Consider the following 19,381-nt stretch of genomic DNA (forward strand, 5'->3'; position numbering starts at 1 on the left):
CCGCGTCCGGTGCTGCTTAGTTCACATTTCATGTTATTATTATCGCATTTTTGCAGTTTAACACGAAGAGAAGTTCCAGTTCTATTAAAAGACCTTATCAATCGCATTTATGGAGAAATTCTTCAAATCACTGTTGTTGGCCAATAAAATGAGGTATACAAGGTAGAAGGCAGAATGATATAAAACTGAGAATTCTATTAGTCTGCACATAAAATGTTAATAAAAATAAAGGTCGTGTGATTTATAAAGGTGAGGTCCACTGGCAAATGCTTAGCTGGCGTGTTATCCGCCACTTTGACACATAAATTTTTAGATTCGGCGGCGCAGAGCGGGCTCATAAGTGCACCGCCTCATAAATCAATTTGGAACCGTGTGAAAAATTCAGGCGACCAGAGGTGCATTGTGTTTTGCCTCCGTAATTAATTTCTAAGTGAAACCGTTAGATATCGCGGTCGTCTATTAGCTGTTGTAATTGGGTCGTCGAAAAAGCATTCTTTTACGTTTCACCTCGTCGCACACGAACATAAAACCCGTAATATTTTCATGTGTCCCTTTACAACGGCTCTATAATTCTTTAACAATAATAAAAGTAAAGCCAGAGAAGTAGATGGCGCAACTAAGAGGGAGTATAAAAGCTGTTAGGGCAGGCGAAGCAGCCTGAAGTCGTTTCGGCGAACCAACAATGCCCCTCTCTCTCGGCTCTTGTAAATTATGACATTTCTACATAAACCCTATTTTCCCTTTCATTTCTCATAGCCACCAACATAAATAACGGGACCTGCGTCCGCTCCCACCAACTATTTCGCCTCTCGAGAAGTTTTCCACATGCGGGGACGGCTCCACACGTCATTCCAAGGGCTTGACAGGGAGCGGCGGCTGTCCGTCGAACTGAAAAAATCCAAAAGGGATGACATTGCAAAATGAACAAAATATGCACATGTGGAGGCCGCGTCAAGCTTCTAAAATAGGGAGTCCAGTCGATCTATGACAGCGCGTTGCGTTAATTATTCTAAGCGCAGAAATACAAATCGGTTCATTAAAACCTTTCATGCATTTGGAATGTTGAATTCATTAATGTTATTAAATCTTTTTGAATGACGTTTTTGGACCTCGTACACTACGTCAAGTGGAGCAAAATTGAAAAGCACAGTGCTGAAAAATTTTGAACAATGTTTTCAACAGCACACCGTTGACGTTTCTTTGACATTTCCGCGAAAAATCTGTTGACTAGTGGCGTCGCGTTTGGCACTAAAGCTGGTAAATTACACCTCTATGACAGCGCGTGTTGGAGTGCATTAATTATTCTAAGCGCAGAAATACAAATCCGTTCATTAAAACCTTTCATGCATTTGAACTGGAATTCATTAAAGTTATTAAATCTTTTTGAATGACTACGTCAAGTGGAGCAAAATTGAAAAGCACACAGTGCTGAAAAATTTTGAACAATGTTTTCTAGGTTAACAACAGCACACCGTTGACGTTTCTTTGACATTTCCGCGAAAAATCTGTTGACCAGTAAAGCTGGTAAATTACACCTTTTGTGTCGTTTTGGCGCTTTCGCCGGATTTTAAAAATTCTTATCCGCATTTCTGATAAATAATCGCCATTAATAAGCCTTTGGCGGCCACATTTCCAATCTCCAGGTAATGGAGCACGTCCCGAGCGGGTGCACCGCGCGATCTTGCAGGAATTTTCGCCCGAAGCTCCTCATAACATCTGGAATTTCCGATATAAAGATTAAAAATGCAAGCATGACCTGGCTGTTGATTAGTCGAAGATCTCGGCGTCGCAGGAGCTCGCAATAACTCCCGATGGCCTTGAGCCAAAACACTTCGCTTCTCGGGACCAAGAGTAAGCCAAACCGACTGGCCCCGTGAAAAATGACCCGCCACCATCATTAGTCTTAAGAAAAATCGCCAGCCTCATTCATCTGATTATCGTATTTATCCTGGGCGCGCTCCTGCTGCTCTAATTCCTGCTCTCCTGTCCTGCGACTCTTTCAGCGATCGCCTCGTGATTGATACTTCGGGTTAACTGTTGCAGGAGCTTCCTCGCAAAATGGCGCGCCCAAGGAGAATAAATCAAATTGTCGTGGTGATATGAATTTGCCATCCAGTGTATTGGACGCGATGGTAACGATGTTATACAATAAATTACATCAATAACGGAAGTTAAACTCAGTAGCTGCACGGAATAACGATATGCAAACAAGTTTTCGACTCAATAACCTGTTCAAACATGACGATAATAATAAATTCTAGGAAGCCGGAGCCGATACAAATCGCGACGCAACAATTACGAAATAATTTTCGTGGTAAAATGCGGCGACTCTTTGTCTGGGCGATGGGTGTTCGCCTCGATGGAGACGAACAAACAGGTGTTGTTTGGTTTCGTTTTGATGAAACGAATTTTTATGGACATCTTTCAATATCGGCTCGTCGCGTAATGTACGGCGCTTCCGTTTCACTCATTTTTATCGAAGAGGTGACGTTTCCTATGGAAAATGGACGAAGCAGCAGTGTCGCAACAGTTACATCAAATTTAATGAACATGTTGTTGGACCAAATTGAATCGGTTGATTTTTGTTGCCAGATTGCAATGAAAAACTTGCGATAGGGTTTTTGCAGAGTTATTGTTTTTTTCTCGGTGATTTATTCGCCCAAACTTAAAATTAGAACAGATTAGGATGCAGGAAAGGGTAAAATATGATGCGGGTAGCTTTGCAGAATGTACAGTTTTTGTGCAGCTTTCAGTAATTTAACGGTCGAATGCACCAATCGTTGCCTGTTTTGTTCGTGCACTTCTATGTTTGTGTGCTCGCGTTGGGAATTCACAAATAATTATTTTTTAAACGCCACAATGAAAACTAGAGCGAAATAAAATGTGAATTTAATTATTCATAAAAATAATCCTAACACGCCAGTTCAAAATTAATAAAACTTTAGTGTGCTGGTGTTAGTGATGCAGTCATAATTTTAGATTTCTGATAAAAATCCAGTTTTTCTCTAGTTTGTGTAAAACACACAGATGTTTATAAAATGTCATCGTAAACAAATAAATCAACAAATTAAAATTATGAAACGTACAAATTCTCAGATTGTGCGAGCTTTTATACAGGGTGTTATTGAAAGTTGTACAGATATTTTAACCACGAGTTACTGGGTTCATCTAGAACTCGGAAAAAATATTTAAAAAATTCTGTCAAAAAATAAAATGACATTTATTTTTTGAGCTACAATTTTTTAATTGCTTTTAGTTTTCTACGTTGTCCTACAACCAGGTAGGTAAAATTTCGGCGAAGTAACCTATAGGAAATATGCTTTAAAACAAGGAAACCGCATTGGTGTACGTTTTATAAAATATGATATACAGGGTGTATTTTTAAAATGTGCCGAGATTTTACTTACGAGGTTGTGGAACAACGTAGAAGACTAAAAGCAACTTAAAAAAATTGTAGCTCAAAAAATAAATGTCACTTTATTTTTTGACATGGAATTTTTTTTAATATTTTTTCCGAGTTCGACATGAATCCAGTAGCTCGTGGTTAAAATTTCTGCACAACTTTCAAAAACACCCTGTATTGCTAAGTAATCAACTCTCAATTGTTTTTTGTTGTATGACCATTCGTACTCTTCAAGTTTTAATTTAGATTATTTGTTCTCTAAGATTCCCCCTCACGTTTTTCATCGATTTCAGTAAATGAACTAAACGACGAAAAATAACTTTGAGGTGTGTTTTATTAAAATAAGAGTCTTCATTTTTTAATAAAAAATAAGCAAAGACAGGTTATTGATCCTGGCGCTGCCGAGTTTTTTGTTGAGAGCGGCAGACAAAGTAAAGGTAATCCATTGTTTTGCTTTAAAATACTAATTAAATAAAAGAAAAGCACAGTACGAGGCTGTACAACGTGTTTTTTAACGAGAATCTAATTAGGTGTTATGTATTTTTAAAAGTTACAACAGTATTGTGGGTATTTTATATTTGCGAAATATTAAATTCATAAAGAAATAAAGAACTTGAATCTAAACGAGATTTTAAATTAATTCCAAAATAATAAAACCAAAAGGTTTAGTCAGAACAACGCCAAGACACTATGTAAAGACGCTTTGACTTCAAAGCAAGTATAAATTAATTATGGCGGGATAGTTGTTAAAGACATAATTAAAACAGAAAGCTTGTTGATGCAGTTGTGAAGTGAGCTTTATTCAAGAACAAAATTGATAATAAAATTCTTGTAACTGCAACTAGGATTGTTTGTCAAGAAGCAGTAAAGTTATGCAAACAAGAGTCTCAATAAAATTTTCTAATTTCATTAATAATGGTAACAGTATACATATACAGAGTTTTTCACGAGTGATAATGAGCCCGACACAATTGAAAATGCAACCCACAATACATTTGCGAAGTTTACGTGTATATTGTCCACGTCCATTTCCAGGTTTATTTTGCAAATGTATTGTGGGTTGCATTTTCAATTGTGTCGGACTCATTATCACTCGTGAAATACCCTCTATACAGGGTGTCTCAGCTAAGACTTTCGAGCCTAATATCTCGGTTATTTGCCAACGGACTTTTATGAAATTTAAAATACAGATATTTTAGACGGTGAAGCTTCAATTAGTAATAATAAAATTACCTCAAGTTAAAAAATGTAATTTTAACACGTTTCCTTTATTGAAAATTAAGCGCGACAAGATCGAAGATGATGCTTCACAATTTTACCACTAACACAAGCGCGATTTTGCAGGCAATAACGATGACTTCACTTCCGGACATCGGAAATATCTCGATTGCGATTTTTTATTGATTTCATTCATTTTTTTCAACGTAAAGTTAAGCGTTGAACAAATCTGACAAACAATTATTGGATTGTTAAACATTAAAAAATAGGTGTCTACACAAACAATTGACTAGATCACTCGTCTGATTCAAAGAAAAGATTAGATTTTGTTGTAAAAATTTAATCTAAATTTTGAAGGTATTTGAGCAGTTACCTTTTGAAACAATTGATGAAAAATTGCCAAGCAACAGTTTCTACACCCCTTGAAATCTATCAAAAGTTGGCGCGCTTTATTAGAAAAGTTAAATTGTGTAAATTTATTGAAAGTACTCAAAAAATTGACTACAATGGCAGAAATTTCAATATTGTTGAAAAAAGAAACAGTTTTTGCCCATGGAGAGTGTCGTAAGAACTTCAAGAACACAGTTCTACGTTTTTGCATCTGCAGCTACGTTTATTAGGCTCGAAAGTCTTAGCTGAGACATCCTGTATATACCACTGAACCTTTCATCCCTCGTGTAATTATTGCGCTCGTCGCGCTTGTCCGATTAACTTACGCTTTTTTCGTTATCCACAGCTAAAAATGGACCAATTTGAATGAGGCTCTGTACAAATATTTCTCTTAGAAGAAGAGATGTCACTCTTGTTGATTTTGGTACCAATCGGATAGGTGCTTTTGGAAATATGCACAATTTTATGTTATTTTCCACCGTTCGCGCTTACTTTTACTTCATTCAAGGTAACTTTTACAAAAATGTACGGATTTAAATTTTTTAGCAGGATGTTCTTGATTCTTAGATCTTTCTGGCAAAAAAACTTTTAAAAACGTTTATATTAAAAATTAATTTGAAAAACAATTTTGGAACATGACTTGTTTTTTATGTCTTTTGGTGTCTTTCCTTATTTTTCTTTCCGTTTCCTACTAGTTCTTTACTTTTCAAACTTTTCTGTTCTTTAAATGTCACTTTGAATGACAATAATCAATCCTCTTTTTCTTTTCAGTTTATTTCCACCTCATATTATATTTACTTCTCATTTTTCCTTTTTAGTGTCTTTATTCACAATGTCAGGTGATAATCTTGTACTCCCCTTCTTTGAAACGAAAAATATTCTCACCTGAACCACGTTTCATGTTTTTTGAGTTCTCTAAATTTGACGAGTAAAAAAGCAATTTGTTCCAATTAAAAATTTTAAGTAGATGTCACTTTCACTTAATCGAATATCAGGCAACTCCCAGAGTATCTCCTGGCATCTCCTTGCAAGGTAATTTTTTTTGTTCGAGTCCCTATTAATTACCGTCGTGTTCCAGGTGCTGTGGTACAGGGACACGATGCAGCTGGATACAACAGAAAGAAGAATAATGGAGTCGCACGGATCCCGGCACACGCTCGTGATTCGTAAAGTACATCGTTCCGACTTTGGAAATTACACTTGCGTGGCAGATAATCAACTGGGAAAAACGAGGAAGAGTGTTCAATTAACCGGTAAGATTTATCACAACAGCGGATAACATCGCCGGATAAACAACAAAAATGCTTTAGCACCACTTACAAAGCTCATACATCAATCGGAAGGGATCTCCGGAGTCCGGAGCCCGCAGTTTGCACCGACAGTGGCTCAGTTTAACTTAAATTAAGCGCGACAATTTCAATAGTCATCGATTAAACAAGTTCGACTCCGGTTGCCACCAATTTGCGAACTCCCAAGCGACCGTAATTGTTTAAACAAATTTGCTGGTTAAGTGGCAACTTCCGAGGGTCTGTCAATGCGAATATTATCGACTGCGATATCTGATTCGCCGGAATCGAGGCGCTTGCTGCAAATAATTAAGCCGCTAATAAAATTACCGAAGTAAGTTAGATGGAATAATTTCGTGGAGTAATAGATAATTGTTGGAACTTCGACGGTTACAAAAGATTTACGCCGGTAGGGTTTGTATCGGAGATGTTTCATTAAGGCAAACAAGCACACATTGTTGGTTGCGCGACTTACACTATCGAGTCGAGAAGTTAAAAGCTCTTGAAAATTTTATCGCTTTCGTGGCCCCACTAAAGAGTTTAATTATTAGAAATGGAGTGTTTCAAAGTTACGGAGACACTTACAGGTGGTGGTAGAATTGCAGTATCAGTACGAAGTAAATTGACCAAAGAGAATAAAGTGAGAAAGGAAAGACAAAGAGAAAATGTGGAGTGCTTCACATAATTAATCAACAACAAATTGATAATATGTAAATTATAAAATAATTAATTACAGCACTTTGATTTGCTTCGGGAGCGGAAATGAAACACAACAGAGATAGCATTTTTAATCTAACCCGGCGCATCCACCATTTTCCAATTGATTGCAATTTGTTTGATAATTAATGTTTTAGTACAAAAAAGCAATTATTTCAGTAATCATGCTAAAGATAGAAGTAAATAAAATATGAGGTGGGAATCAATTGAAAATTGAAAAGGGTAAAAGGTATTACAGGAGGGTTATTACTTATTATGATTGAAATAGACATTAGAACAACAGAGAAGTTTGTGGTAAAGTTTGAAGTAAAGTACTAGTGGGAATAAGAGAAATAATTGTAAACAGGCATGGAAAAACATATAGAACACGAAATAAATTGGAACTGAATCATTGTTGGCGTCAAAAATGATAAATGTTGTGTTAAAAAAGTTGTACAAATGGTGGATGCGCCAGGAATTGAAAGAACATGTCTTAATATACGTATAATGCTTTATTTGCCCTACGGGCTTTCGAATTCTTGATTACAGTTTGATCTAAAATAAAAATAACAATTCTAAAAGAAAAATATTTTTCTTTCTTTTGCACTTCTCTTCGTTGAATTTGTAGCCCAAATGTTTAAACTCGTTTACTTGTTCTATTTTCCTTCCTTCCCAGTTCCACTCATTCTCTTCACTCTTCATCTTTCTCTTGTTGAACACCATCATTTTCGTCTTCTCAACTTTCAGATTTTTCTTCCTCGCATACTCTTCCAGGTTCTTCATCACTTCTTTCATTGCTCTTTGCCAGATTTACCAATATGCCTTAATATATCTGTTGCTTAATGGACAACGATTAGTTGAGGTCAATAACAAGGAAAGAAAAAAAAACATCAAGAGAACTTATAATGCGATAATATAAAAAGAAAGGAAAAGATGTAAATATTAATAAAATAACACTAAACCAAAAAATTCACTATAGTACGGAATGTGGAAAAATTAATATAAATGTGCGAAAGACTAAAAAAGAACAAAAATGGAGGGACGAAATGACACTTAAGATGCTAACAATTAAGTTAGTAAAAGTATTGTTCGATATCGAAATAGAAAAGATAGAAAAGATTGAAGAAAAAATTGAAAATTATGAACAACTAATTAAGCAAAATACCTAGTTATGTAATGGGAGAGGAAATACAACAAAATTGAAATCAATTGGCGAGCCATACACACTTCCATGTTCGAAAATAATTTTAAAAAATAATTTTTAATATTAACATATCTAGAGATTCCTGGCCTGGCAGTGATAGCGAGCAGACATGTTTAGTAAAAAAGTGCAGAGATTATTAACAGAAACAGCGACGTGGGAGTGAGGGGTGATAAGCAGAAAGCAGCGGGCAAGAAAGAGAGGGTATGCCGAAGTCGCCGAAAGTAAGGGAAAAAAACGACAAGAGAAAGAGAGAAAAGGGTAGGACGTCTGAAGAAGGCACGAACCCATTCAGAAAGAGTTCCAGAACGGGAAGATCCCCAAGTAGAAGCCAAGAAGGAAATAAAAGCAAAAATAGATAAAGAAATGGATAAAGGAAATGAAAAACATCGCAGGGAGTAAGAGAGGAGAACAAAGTGCTAAGAAAGGAATTAGCGGCAGTGAGAGAGGAGAATGGGGAGGCAAGGAAAGAATTAGCAGCAGTGAGAGAGGACATGAGAGGAAGAGAAGAAAAATGGCAGGCGGAGGAGACAGATTGAATGAAAAGGATAAAAATGATAGAGGAAAAGATGAAACAAAGAGAAAAGAAGGGGAGGAAGAATAATGTTATAATAACCGGAATAAGGGGAATAAGAGGAAATATAGTGAGGGGAGTGGAAGAATGGTGATAAAGGGAGATAAGGGTGAAAGTGAACGTGAAGGAAGCATTTAAAATAAATAAAGATAAGGTGATGATGGCAAAAATAGAAAGTTGGGAGGAGAAGAAGAGTAAGTTGAAGGAAAGAAAAAGTGAGGGGATGTATATAAATGACGATTTGACAAACGAAGAAAGGAAAACACAAAAGAAATTAAGAGAGGTGGCTAGAGGAGAGAGAGATAGAGGAAAGACGGTGAAAATAGGATACAGGAAGATATAGATAAACGGGAAATGATTTATATGGATAAAAGAGAAAAGAAACTGAAGAAAAAATTTTAGAAGAAGGAAAGAAGAAGAGAAGACGAACCGGCGAGAAAAGGTATAAAGAGAAGGTGAATAAAAAAGTAGATGGACAAAGAAAACAACAAGAGAGAAAGAAAAAAGGGTGGGACGTAAGAGTACAAATGGGAAGGACAATGGGCAAAAAGGGAAAAGAAAAAGGGACGAGTTACCGGAGGAATAATAACAGGGGTAAAATTGGGGATTCAAGAAAAGCGACAAGAAAAGGGAGAAGAAGAAGGATGCATGGAAAGAAAAGTTGATATAGGATATGGTGGAAAATGAGGACAGTATACAGTAAAGAGGTGAAGACAACCAGAAGATGCAATGAAAGAAAACAGGGAAGATTATATACTCTGGGGAGGGGACTTCAACGGGCAAATAGGAGAAAGAGGAGCAAGAAATTGGGAATAGGAGGGGAGGGATGAGAAAAGAAAATGCAGAAACAAGGTGGAAAATTCAGAGGGGAAGAGACTGATGGAATGGATCGAAGAAAATGAATGGAAGGTGTTGAACGGGAACAAACGAGGGGACGAAGAGGGGGAATGGACCTATATAGGTAGCAGGGAGGAAACAGTGATAGATGACGGAATAGTGAAAGAAAAAGCATCGGAAAGAGTAGAAGAATTCGGAATAGGAGAGAGAGTAAAATCGGACCATCTCGAAATAGCTTTGAGGAGGCGAAGGGTAGGGAAAGAACAGAGAAGGAGAGGGGTGGGGGATATGAATGAAAAAGGTTATTTTTGGAAATTTTTGGAGGTGTTATTTTATGTTTAGTATGTTTATGTGTTTTGTAACTAAGAATCCGAAATCCCCTAGGGCAAAATTAAGCAATTGTTATAGAAGAATTTTCCATAAACCTAAAATTCAAATCGATGCATTTTTGCTAAAGTCCTCTTTTCTTGTGGATAATACAATTGAAATCTGGCCTTGAAAATCTCATATCAATATCCATTTTGAAACACAACAATGTATTCTTTACGAAATTATCATCTTATCACTTCGAACGCTAGAAGCAAAAGGACAAAGCAAACACCCAAGACTAATTTGTATAGAGGAGTAAATTCCTCCTAGCATGTGCTGAGGTTTTGGTAGTATGCCACAATCTGTAGATTAGAACAACGTTTAGAGAAGATACCATGAGTTCGAAAAAATTAGAGTTGGCTGTGATCAAAAATTTCAGTTGGCAATTCGTTAAGATTTCAATTGTCAAATGTCAGTCTTAAAAGTTACGTTAGTGATTTTGAGAATGTTGAAATCTTGATTTTCATAAAGGTGTGAATTATGTGTGACCTGTCGGTTGTAAAAGAATTTCCTCACCTAGTGCAATGAAACAATGAGTTTTAAAACTCCCGGGCCTTTATTCAACGGTGAGCACATAAATCAAAACTTTTGTTGAAATTCCTCAAAAACTCGAGGTGTCGAATAGGACTATTCGCTGTTCTCAAGTCTGCTCTGCACAATGAAAATTTTTTACTCTAAAGTGAACATATTGTAATAACAAATTTTAATAGTCAATAATTAATAATGACAGTTACTATTGTAATGACATCTGATGACATTTGAATTAAATTTTTACCAACTGAAATGTATTAATCACGACCATTTCGATTTTTTTTATTTTCGATCGCACGGTAGAATTTGTTCAGAAACGATTGAGGATATAAAAAATTTGAATAGAGCAACAAGAATTTGATTGTTGTTTGAACTAGGCTTTATTTAATCCGTCAACCCAATTGCCTGTTGCTTAAGTTATCAAGCGTGCAAACTAGCCCCTCTAATTGGCTGGCTGGGCTATTACGCATCATCACGTGATCAAGCCTAACCTCATCAAAATGCAAAATCTTATTAGGACAGATTGGTGCAGTGCAGCTAATAGCATACACGATGCAGCGTCTCAGCCATAAGCCATTCCCTCAGCAGCTCGAAGCAGTAAAACTCAATTAGACGTCGTTCCAACCGTGAAAATGTTCACCACAGGTGCTGCGACACATATCTGGTACACATCGACTGCCGCATACGTCATATTTATGACCGAGCAAATGGGAAACTCGGCAATAACGCGTGCACGTTGTGTCTTGCGAGCCATGCAACTTGTTCATCTATTATGTATTGCTTATTGATTTTAGATCACTCGCAATTTTCACGAAACTAATATCGAAGTAGGCATTTGCATAAAGTAATTACTCGGTACCGAACAAAAGCTAATGTCTAGCGTAAAACTAGGTACATGACGTTGATGGATAATGAAAACTGCAACGTTTTTAATGGCGGCGACGCCATTTCGATGCGATCTGGAGGCTGGAGGAGGCCTTGGGTGTGCAGGAGGCGAGCGGAAAGTTTGCCACTTTTCCTCGACAGTAATAAAGTTTATTACTTTTTTTATATCTTTACGTGCGTAATTGCTCATTTCGCGGTGACACTTGGTAATTGTAACAGTTGTTCAAAAATACGAGCGTCCTAAAAATTATGAAAATTTTAAATTTTCCATTTAGGGAAAGGGTGATGCGGAAACGTAAAATGTCAGGCTTTTATTTTTGCAGGGGTGAAGCCTCATCAAAAACTGTGAATGCATGGTCAAACAATTTGCTTTAAATTCTTCAAAATGTACTTTTCCATCAAATTAAATTTCTTCTTCTGCTTCATCTTTCTACAATAATTTTATCTTCTGTAAGACATTTTACATAGTATTCTGAATTCCTCATTTCTCTTTTAGCCAGTGATTTTTATTAGATTTAATATTTTTTCAGGTTTTATTCTGATTTGGATTTTATTTTTGTAAATTATATATTATTTCTATTCTTTCTTCTGTTTCAACGTAAACTTTACCTTTGTGTCTTTTCTTTTGTTGTTATTGAGCTGGCTTGGCTCTTGTTTTTACAGAGGTGAACCCTATTGAAAAACTCTAAATACATGGAAATGATACGACTCCTCAAACAATTTGTTCTAAATTCTTCAAAATATATTTTTACATAAAATTTCTTCTTCTGTTTCATTTGTTCAGAATAATTTCCTTTTCTCTGAGACATTTTATACAGTTTCCTAAATGCCTTTTCTAGCCACTGATTCTTATTGCACTTAATCTTTTTTAATATTTGTTTCATATTCTTTCTGTTCTTTCTTCTGTTTCACCATATACAGGTTTTCTTTTGTGTCTTTCTTATTTTAATTAATACTTAAGTCTCTATAAAGCTTAACAAGAGAAACAATAATGCGACTTTAAAGTTTCGTGCCTTGTTGTAAATTCAAATGAATATATATTTAACACAAGATATCAACAAAAATGTGAAACAAACCCGATCCTTATGAGCAATAGTACATAAATTAATTGTGTGAAAACTGTTTCCATGTAAAAATCCATGCGTGCTAGAACTCCACACGATCAATTAAAGAACAAACACCGCGACCAAATCCAACGTTTATTATACAAAATGAATTTTAATCCCACCTTGCGATTTCCCACACTAAAAACACAAACGACCTGACTCACTATCAAAAAAAAAAATTGCCATTTGAATCGAACCAGATATTTCTCCCTCGACCTAATAAACTGTTAACTCGAACCGAACTTAAATAGTGCAGAGAGATACGAGTGAAAAGTTTTTTGTGGACTTTTCGCAGATAAACGATCGCACAATATTTTATTTTATCGTGATATTCCCAACTGACACAAAGTTCAAAATAAACAAAAATAAAAGTCGTGGCCGTCGTCTGCGAAAGTGGACTTTGCGAAAACCTGAAGAAATCACAGCACAGGCTTTGAAGTGGATATTACGAGGCTCTGATTACATCAGAGCATTAGTGAATTTTTGCCCGTATGAATTAGAGCTGAAGAAAATTATGTTATAAGTGTGCAGCCTTCAGAAGCACTTTGCAAACGTAATAAACCCGCAAGAGGAGATAATTTATTCTCTTATTATTACAGCAGAGGCTGATATCATGTACATTAGCTTTACTGCAGCAAGAGAAATTATTTATGGGTTTATGCATTCATTGTCCTAGCAAACTTTTATCTAATTAACTAGTAAAACCATCGTGATCCTTGCATAAATCAGGGCGTGGACATGAAGCAAAAATATTCCTGTAACACTATCGTTAAATTCCGCTTTTGCACAGTTTCGTCATAAAGAGAACTTCTGCTTTTGTCAGAGTACATTTAAAACTTTTTATTCATGCTCATTACTCTTTTGTTTGTTACTCATTTCGATGTATTTTTTGAAGTGAAAACTTCTTTAGACGCCCGACACGGGCAGTGAATTAGTTTCACGCGACACGCTAAAATCGTCACGCTCAAATTGTCGTCACGGTCGGAGAACAACGAAAGCGACACCATTTTTTCAATTACAATAAAACCATACTAAATATCATTAATACTAGGGCTGTTCCAAATTCACATAATATAACACAGACATATAACACAAAAATTAATAAATATTTAGAGCTGTCCGTTGCTATGAGAAATCTTTGGTGTTTAGAAAAAATTTCGATTTTACCACTTGTAATTTCAGCAACGGGAATAGTACCGCAATCTCTTTTTAAAAATTTAAAAATTCTGGATTTAGATAACACATTGGTAGTTGAAATTCAAAAAGGTATATTATTATACTCATGTCACATCGTGAGGAAGTTCCTTAACATTGACACAGAACATAATACACAACAAAGTCATAATGCGGAGGCGAGACGCCGGTAATTATGTTGATAAGCACTGCACTATTACTTGATAGTAATATCCGTAATAGTGTATGTACTCCGGCAAAATTGCCGTGCCGCCGGGTGGAGGTGGGATAGTGGGCTAGAGAATTCAGGCTTTCATTTTCCACTTTAACACAACAAGATTTATAAAACACAGCTTTTATATTTAATGTAACTTAAAACTTCAAGACATTTGTTATTCTCGCCCAGCGCATCCACCATTTTTGAAATTTCTACTAGTAATTGAAATCACTTTCGCTTCTTTTTGAAATGAAAACTTCTTTAGGCGCGCCCGGGCAGTGAATTAGTTTCATGCGACACGGTAAAATACAAGCGAAAATCGTTCGCAGCACGACACGGCAAGCTAAAATCAAGGGAGTCGAGTTTTTTAGCGGAGCGCGCGAAAAACAATCCACTGTGCGTCACTTGTCATTTTTAAATTTTCATTGTACCGGGTGATCAAGAAGGATTGTTTAAGTTGGCAATACAATTAAGAACATTTTTTATTCGGCTATTTACACCACTGCAACCGGATATGTTTTGTGGGTTTATTTGACAGATATCTGACGTAGCATTTATAATGAAATGACAAAATGGTATAGTCGAAATGTTTTGGATATGGATTGTCAAACTCAAGGTTGCTTAAAACTTATGATTGAACTGTACAATAGTGAGATCTGTCATAAATTCCAATAACCTTATTGGCGCGTTTAGTTACTTTTGCTGGTAGTGCCAACTTAACGACAAGTCCCCAATCCACATCCATAACGTTCCAGCTATAGGTTATGAGAGTAAAAATTAACGGCAAAAAGAAATCAAAGTTAGAATTCGGAATAATAATCTAAAAATTAACTAAAGGAAATTCTCGAAGTGCTCCCCATTTTGCTCTAAACATAAATTAACTCTCGAACGATTCACCCGCATGTTTAATTTAATTTGAAATGTCAAATTTGACTTGTCACTGATGGGGCTGTCAGTGTGAAGCCGTCAACAACCGGAAGTGACTCCAGTTGTACCATTTAAAAATTAAATTCAGCATTACCAACTTAAACAGTTCTTCTTGATCACCCCGTACTATTCCGGACACGGAATCTTGGCCACAATTGACATTTAACTGACAAATATGTGTGAACTGGCCTTTATTGAATATAACCTAACTTTTGACTCGATAATAGCATTTCCCTGCTTTTTTGATATCACAAGAAAAACTTCAAAGTAATTTTTAATAATTGTCATTCCTTTATGACACTAATGATTGGTTTACATCATTTTTTTTAGAAATGTCTAAAAAATGTTGGCCAAGATTCCGTGTCCGGAATAGTACGTTGTGTTGTGATGTGACCTGACTGACCTCAGTGCAGAGCTGCAGGAGTAACTGTATATATATACAGGATATTTCACGAGTGATAATGAGCCTGACGTAATTTAAAATGCAACCCACATTATATTTCCGAAAAAAGCTGGCTACTGTCATTAAAATGTCCGGCTTTTTTTGAAAATGTATTGTGGGTTACTGGGTTGAATTTATTATTCCGTCAGGCTCATTATCACTCGTGAAATACCCTGTATAGTTTTATATAATATAAACGATAAAGACACGACAAATATTGTAAGTTTACAGATGAATGTAGGATTTAGTACGTACCTAATTCGCAATTATATGGCTTCAACAATAATTCATCTATTTCAAAAATTTGTGTAGCAAAATGTGAAGAGGAAAATGAACAAATTATCATAATACAGGGTATTCGTATTGCTTTGAAAACTTGTGTTGTGTTCAATATCATCGTCAAGAAAATAAAACTTAAACATCCAAACCTAACCTCACAAATTTTGCTAGAGTGTACCTCTAAAAGCGGACGTATTTGCAGTTTCTATTGAAAAATACAGATTTTTGATGTTTATTTAAATAATATTAATTATTTATGCCTTGCTCCTTATTCCTCCAAGTCATCCATAATGATATATTTTTTATAGAATATTATTATTATTACTTGTTACTTAAAATCAGTAACGAGCATCATAGAAGTTTTCACTTCTGTCGTGCGGTCTTAAACACACACTCTTTTTTTTTCTTAATCTTCTCTACGCACTTGAGACTATTTCCTCACTTTTAGGTGCTCGTCACAGACGTCGGGTCAGCAATCCAAAAAATATGCACCGGCGTGCGCCCTCGCCGCGTAATAAAACTGTAACATCCCCACAGCACATTTCGCTACATTTCCAACTATGAATCCTCATTATCCGCATACGAGTGTCGCCCGTGTTGATGACATGTTACACGTACAAAGGGGTGATTCATTTAATTGAGTCGCTTTTTATGGAATGCAATTTTGCCGCGTCCCTCCGTTCTTTTATTTTTCAAGTTGTTGTTGTTTTATTCGTATCCCCGAGCGGATGACAAACGTTTAAAATTTTCAGGCAAGCCCAACCCGGCCAAATTCAGCAGCGCCTCCAGAGGCAGCTGGAGGGACAGCTACAACATCAGCTGGGCCGTGGAGTCGTTCAGTCCCATCGAGGAGTACAAGTTGCTGTTCAGGAGGCTTCCGGACAATCCGGGCTCGGAAGACGGACACCCCCAGCCCCTCCACCACCAGAGCCAAAGGAAATTCAGCCCAGGACGAGTACGTAACAGCAGAATTTAAACCAGGACAGAATGCAAGAAAAGAAAATGGAATTTTGTCATATTTCAGGAGAACAAGACATACGCAGCTGTGTACTACAGCGTGGGCAACGGTTATGGGCGGCAGATCATCGACAGAAGAACGGATTGGCGAGACGTGATCCTTCCCGCTTCCCAAGTCCAAAGCTCCGGTTTCCAGACAATGAGCTACGTCATCAGAGGACTCGAACCAGGACAAAACTACGAGGCGAAGGTGCAGGCGAGAAACAAATTCGGATGGAGTCCCATTTCTGAAGCTTTCACGTTTCAGACCACTGATACAGGTCAGTTGAATTGTCACTGGACGTTTTTTCAGGGGGTGAGCACAATGGGCTAAAATGATGGTTTGTTTGTTCCATGCACCCCTGTCTTCTATGCACCTTCCTTGGTTGATTTGCACTTTTTGGAACGTAAAGACCTGACTTTTCCAGAAAGACCTCAGTCTCCCAGACATGTCTATAATGGTAAGGAAACTATTCTCCTCACTTTTCTCGATTCGAAAAAGTTGTCAGAAATTGTACATAACGATTTGTAAATAATCCAAAGCAAAGCTTTAAAAACATTTCATTTGTCGGTTCTACGTCATTTCAATAAAGCCCCGTGCACACTGGTGTTAACTGTCCGCTTTATCTTCCAAAGCAGTGTACTCAATGTACCATATGAAAAGTAGAGTTAATGTTAAATGTGACTAAATGTAGTAGTATTTAAAATCATTAAAGGTATACCTAAACGAATAAAATCGCCAAATAGTAATTTACGCAACTAGTGCATAAAGTAGTAGTTTTTTACCGCACGAGCCACAGGCGAGTGCGGCAATCCCGTGAGTTTTTTTTTTATTCTTTCGTTCTACCTTTTGACATCGATATTTTTTGTTTCGAAATCCGTATCGATCAGCCGAAATGAAGTGTTTGTTCGTAGTGGGTTGTGCAACAGCGCAACAATACATTAATATTACAATAGTTCATCCGAAATTGGTATAATTTACATAACGTGTAATGGCGAATGCATAGTTAATGCGGTTTAATGGAGTCGAGTTTGAATAAAAGCCAGTTGCGAAATATTTAATATTTAGAAACGTAGCGGGTCGGAGTCGGTCGCTCTCCACTTTGCAAACAAACCTGGAATGCACACAGTGCGTGCACGTCCATGTTTGGTAGAAACTAACGTAACGAAATAATTTGTTGCAGAGAACGAGATAAAAGACCTGGGCATAAGAATATACAGCGGATCCGCGGACACAGTTTCGAAAGCTGCCACAACTCTGTGCATCATATACAGCCTCCTGACAGCCCTCAACTAAAACGTGCTCTTAGTTTCGCATTAAGACATTTTCTTTGTATAATAGATTCACTAATAGGTATCACACCAAGACGTCTATGAGTTTAGCACGGCAGTATCAACGAGCACGATCCGGTTGGTAGTGCCGTGCATGATGCTATCAATGTGCACTTTGTAAATGATAACTTTACTTTCGTTAATAAATAAGTTTTTTATACTTGCCTATTATATAAAGCGGAAATAAACATGTATGACAGTTTCCTTTCGCGACTAGGTACCAGAAAGATATTGTTTGGATAAGTAACTCTGTGTTAAAAATAACATAGTGCCATATAAATTGAAGCAATGTAATTGTTAAATGTTTCAGCTGAATTAATGATTTATCGTCGATAGTTGATCTCTCTCAGATATATTTCGTGTTATAGATGCGTTGCCGCCATTTGTTAAAACACCGACCCAATACCAGCCAAGTCGTATTATTATTGTTTCCTCGGGAAAAGTACGCTTACACGTGTAAAACACGACAGAGCTAGATTTCTATTTATTTGTATATAAATACAGAAGCGGTGTTTTAACATTTAAACACTAATTTGTTTGAGTTGTCTGTAAAAGGGTCCAAATAGCCTCGGCTTTGATTATTTCGACGCTCCTTATTGGATGATGAGTCAGTACATCTTCAAAGGTCACATTTGCACCCCAAACATTTATGTTTTTCCTCCCACGTACTAAACAGTTCGGTTTAGTTGTAGCCACTGACCGTAAAACGAGCTGTACTGCCCATCACACGCTCTCTCCCTTAGTTGATGAAACATCCCTTAATTGTGAACCTGCCATTATATACGTACCTACGCTAATTTTTATATGTAAATACATATAGCATAGAAGCTTTTAAAATATTTCTACTTATTCTATATACACAGTATTACTGTAAATAATTAAGTGTATTTTGAACTAAAGAGTTAAACTAAGATTAGCTCCCATCTGGAACCGGTCCAGTTTCAGACTCGAGCTCCGTGATGCAAATGATTGAGTGTATGGCTCCATGTGTAATTAGGAAAGATTATTTTTATTATGTATAAGATAAGCAGCTTATAAGTGTCGTGATATATGATAATCATACTCTTACTTACATTTTAGATTACTACCACCAGATTTTATTCGGCCCTTCGAAAATCAAAAGTATACTAGGCTACTAATATGTGAACTGTGTTATTTAACCACTTTTATGTGCTATCGAGGTGAGACTCTACAGTGCTACCAGGACAAAGTGAAGGATTGGGTACAATGATGTCGTGCTACGCAGAATTTATGATATGTATGTCACACACGGAACTGACAAATTAATATATGAATAAACCATGTTTATATTGTACATGTCGATGTTTCAATTACCTCCCCTCACCTCTTCATACCTCAACAAATGGTAAAAGTGGTAGGACAAAAGCGAACTGTGTGGTGTCGAGAGAAGAGAGTTTGTTTTTTCTCCTTCTCGGATTCTTCAGTTAATAAGGTTTATATCTACTGGTGTTACATACTTTTGGTCCACAAGTTGAGTAAAAAGGAGTAACAGCGCTCT

General features: G+C 36.6%; 1 protein-coding gene across 3 annotated transcripts in view; it reads left to right on the top strand.

Annotated features, from left to right (window-relative positions):
* Positions 1–19,177, top strand: part of LOC138125125 (limbic system-associated membrane protein) — a 241,039-nt gene extending 221,862 nt beyond the window's left edge. The window contains exons 7-11 of one of the 3 annotated variants that reach the window (XM_069040403.1): positions 6,090–6,264; positions 16,287–16,489; positions 16,559–16,811; positions 16,959–16,991; positions 17,715–19,177. In XM_069040403.1, the coding sequence (XP_068896504.1) occupies positions 6,090–6,264; positions 16,287–16,489; positions 16,559–16,811; positions 16,959–16,991; positions 17,715–17,827 (777 nt within the window). In that variant the 3' untranslated portion in view covers positions 17,828–19,177. Of the gene's footprint in view, positions 1–6,089; positions 6,265–16,286; positions 16,490–16,558; positions 16,812–16,943; positions 16,992–17,714 lie in introns of all 3 variants that reach the window. The other 2 variants (XM_069040402.1, XM_069040404.1) reach the window with 2 other exon arrangements.
* Positions 19,178–19,381: the final 204 nt, after the last annotated feature.

The sequence above is a fragment of the Tenebrio molitor genome, chromosome 1 (assembly GCF_963966145.1).
Source record: "Tenebrio molitor chromosome 1, icTenMoli1.1, whole genome shotgun sequence".
NCBI classification, from domain to species: Eukaryota; Metazoa; Arthropoda; class Insecta; order Coleoptera; family Tenebrionidae; genus Tenebrio; species Tenebrio molitor.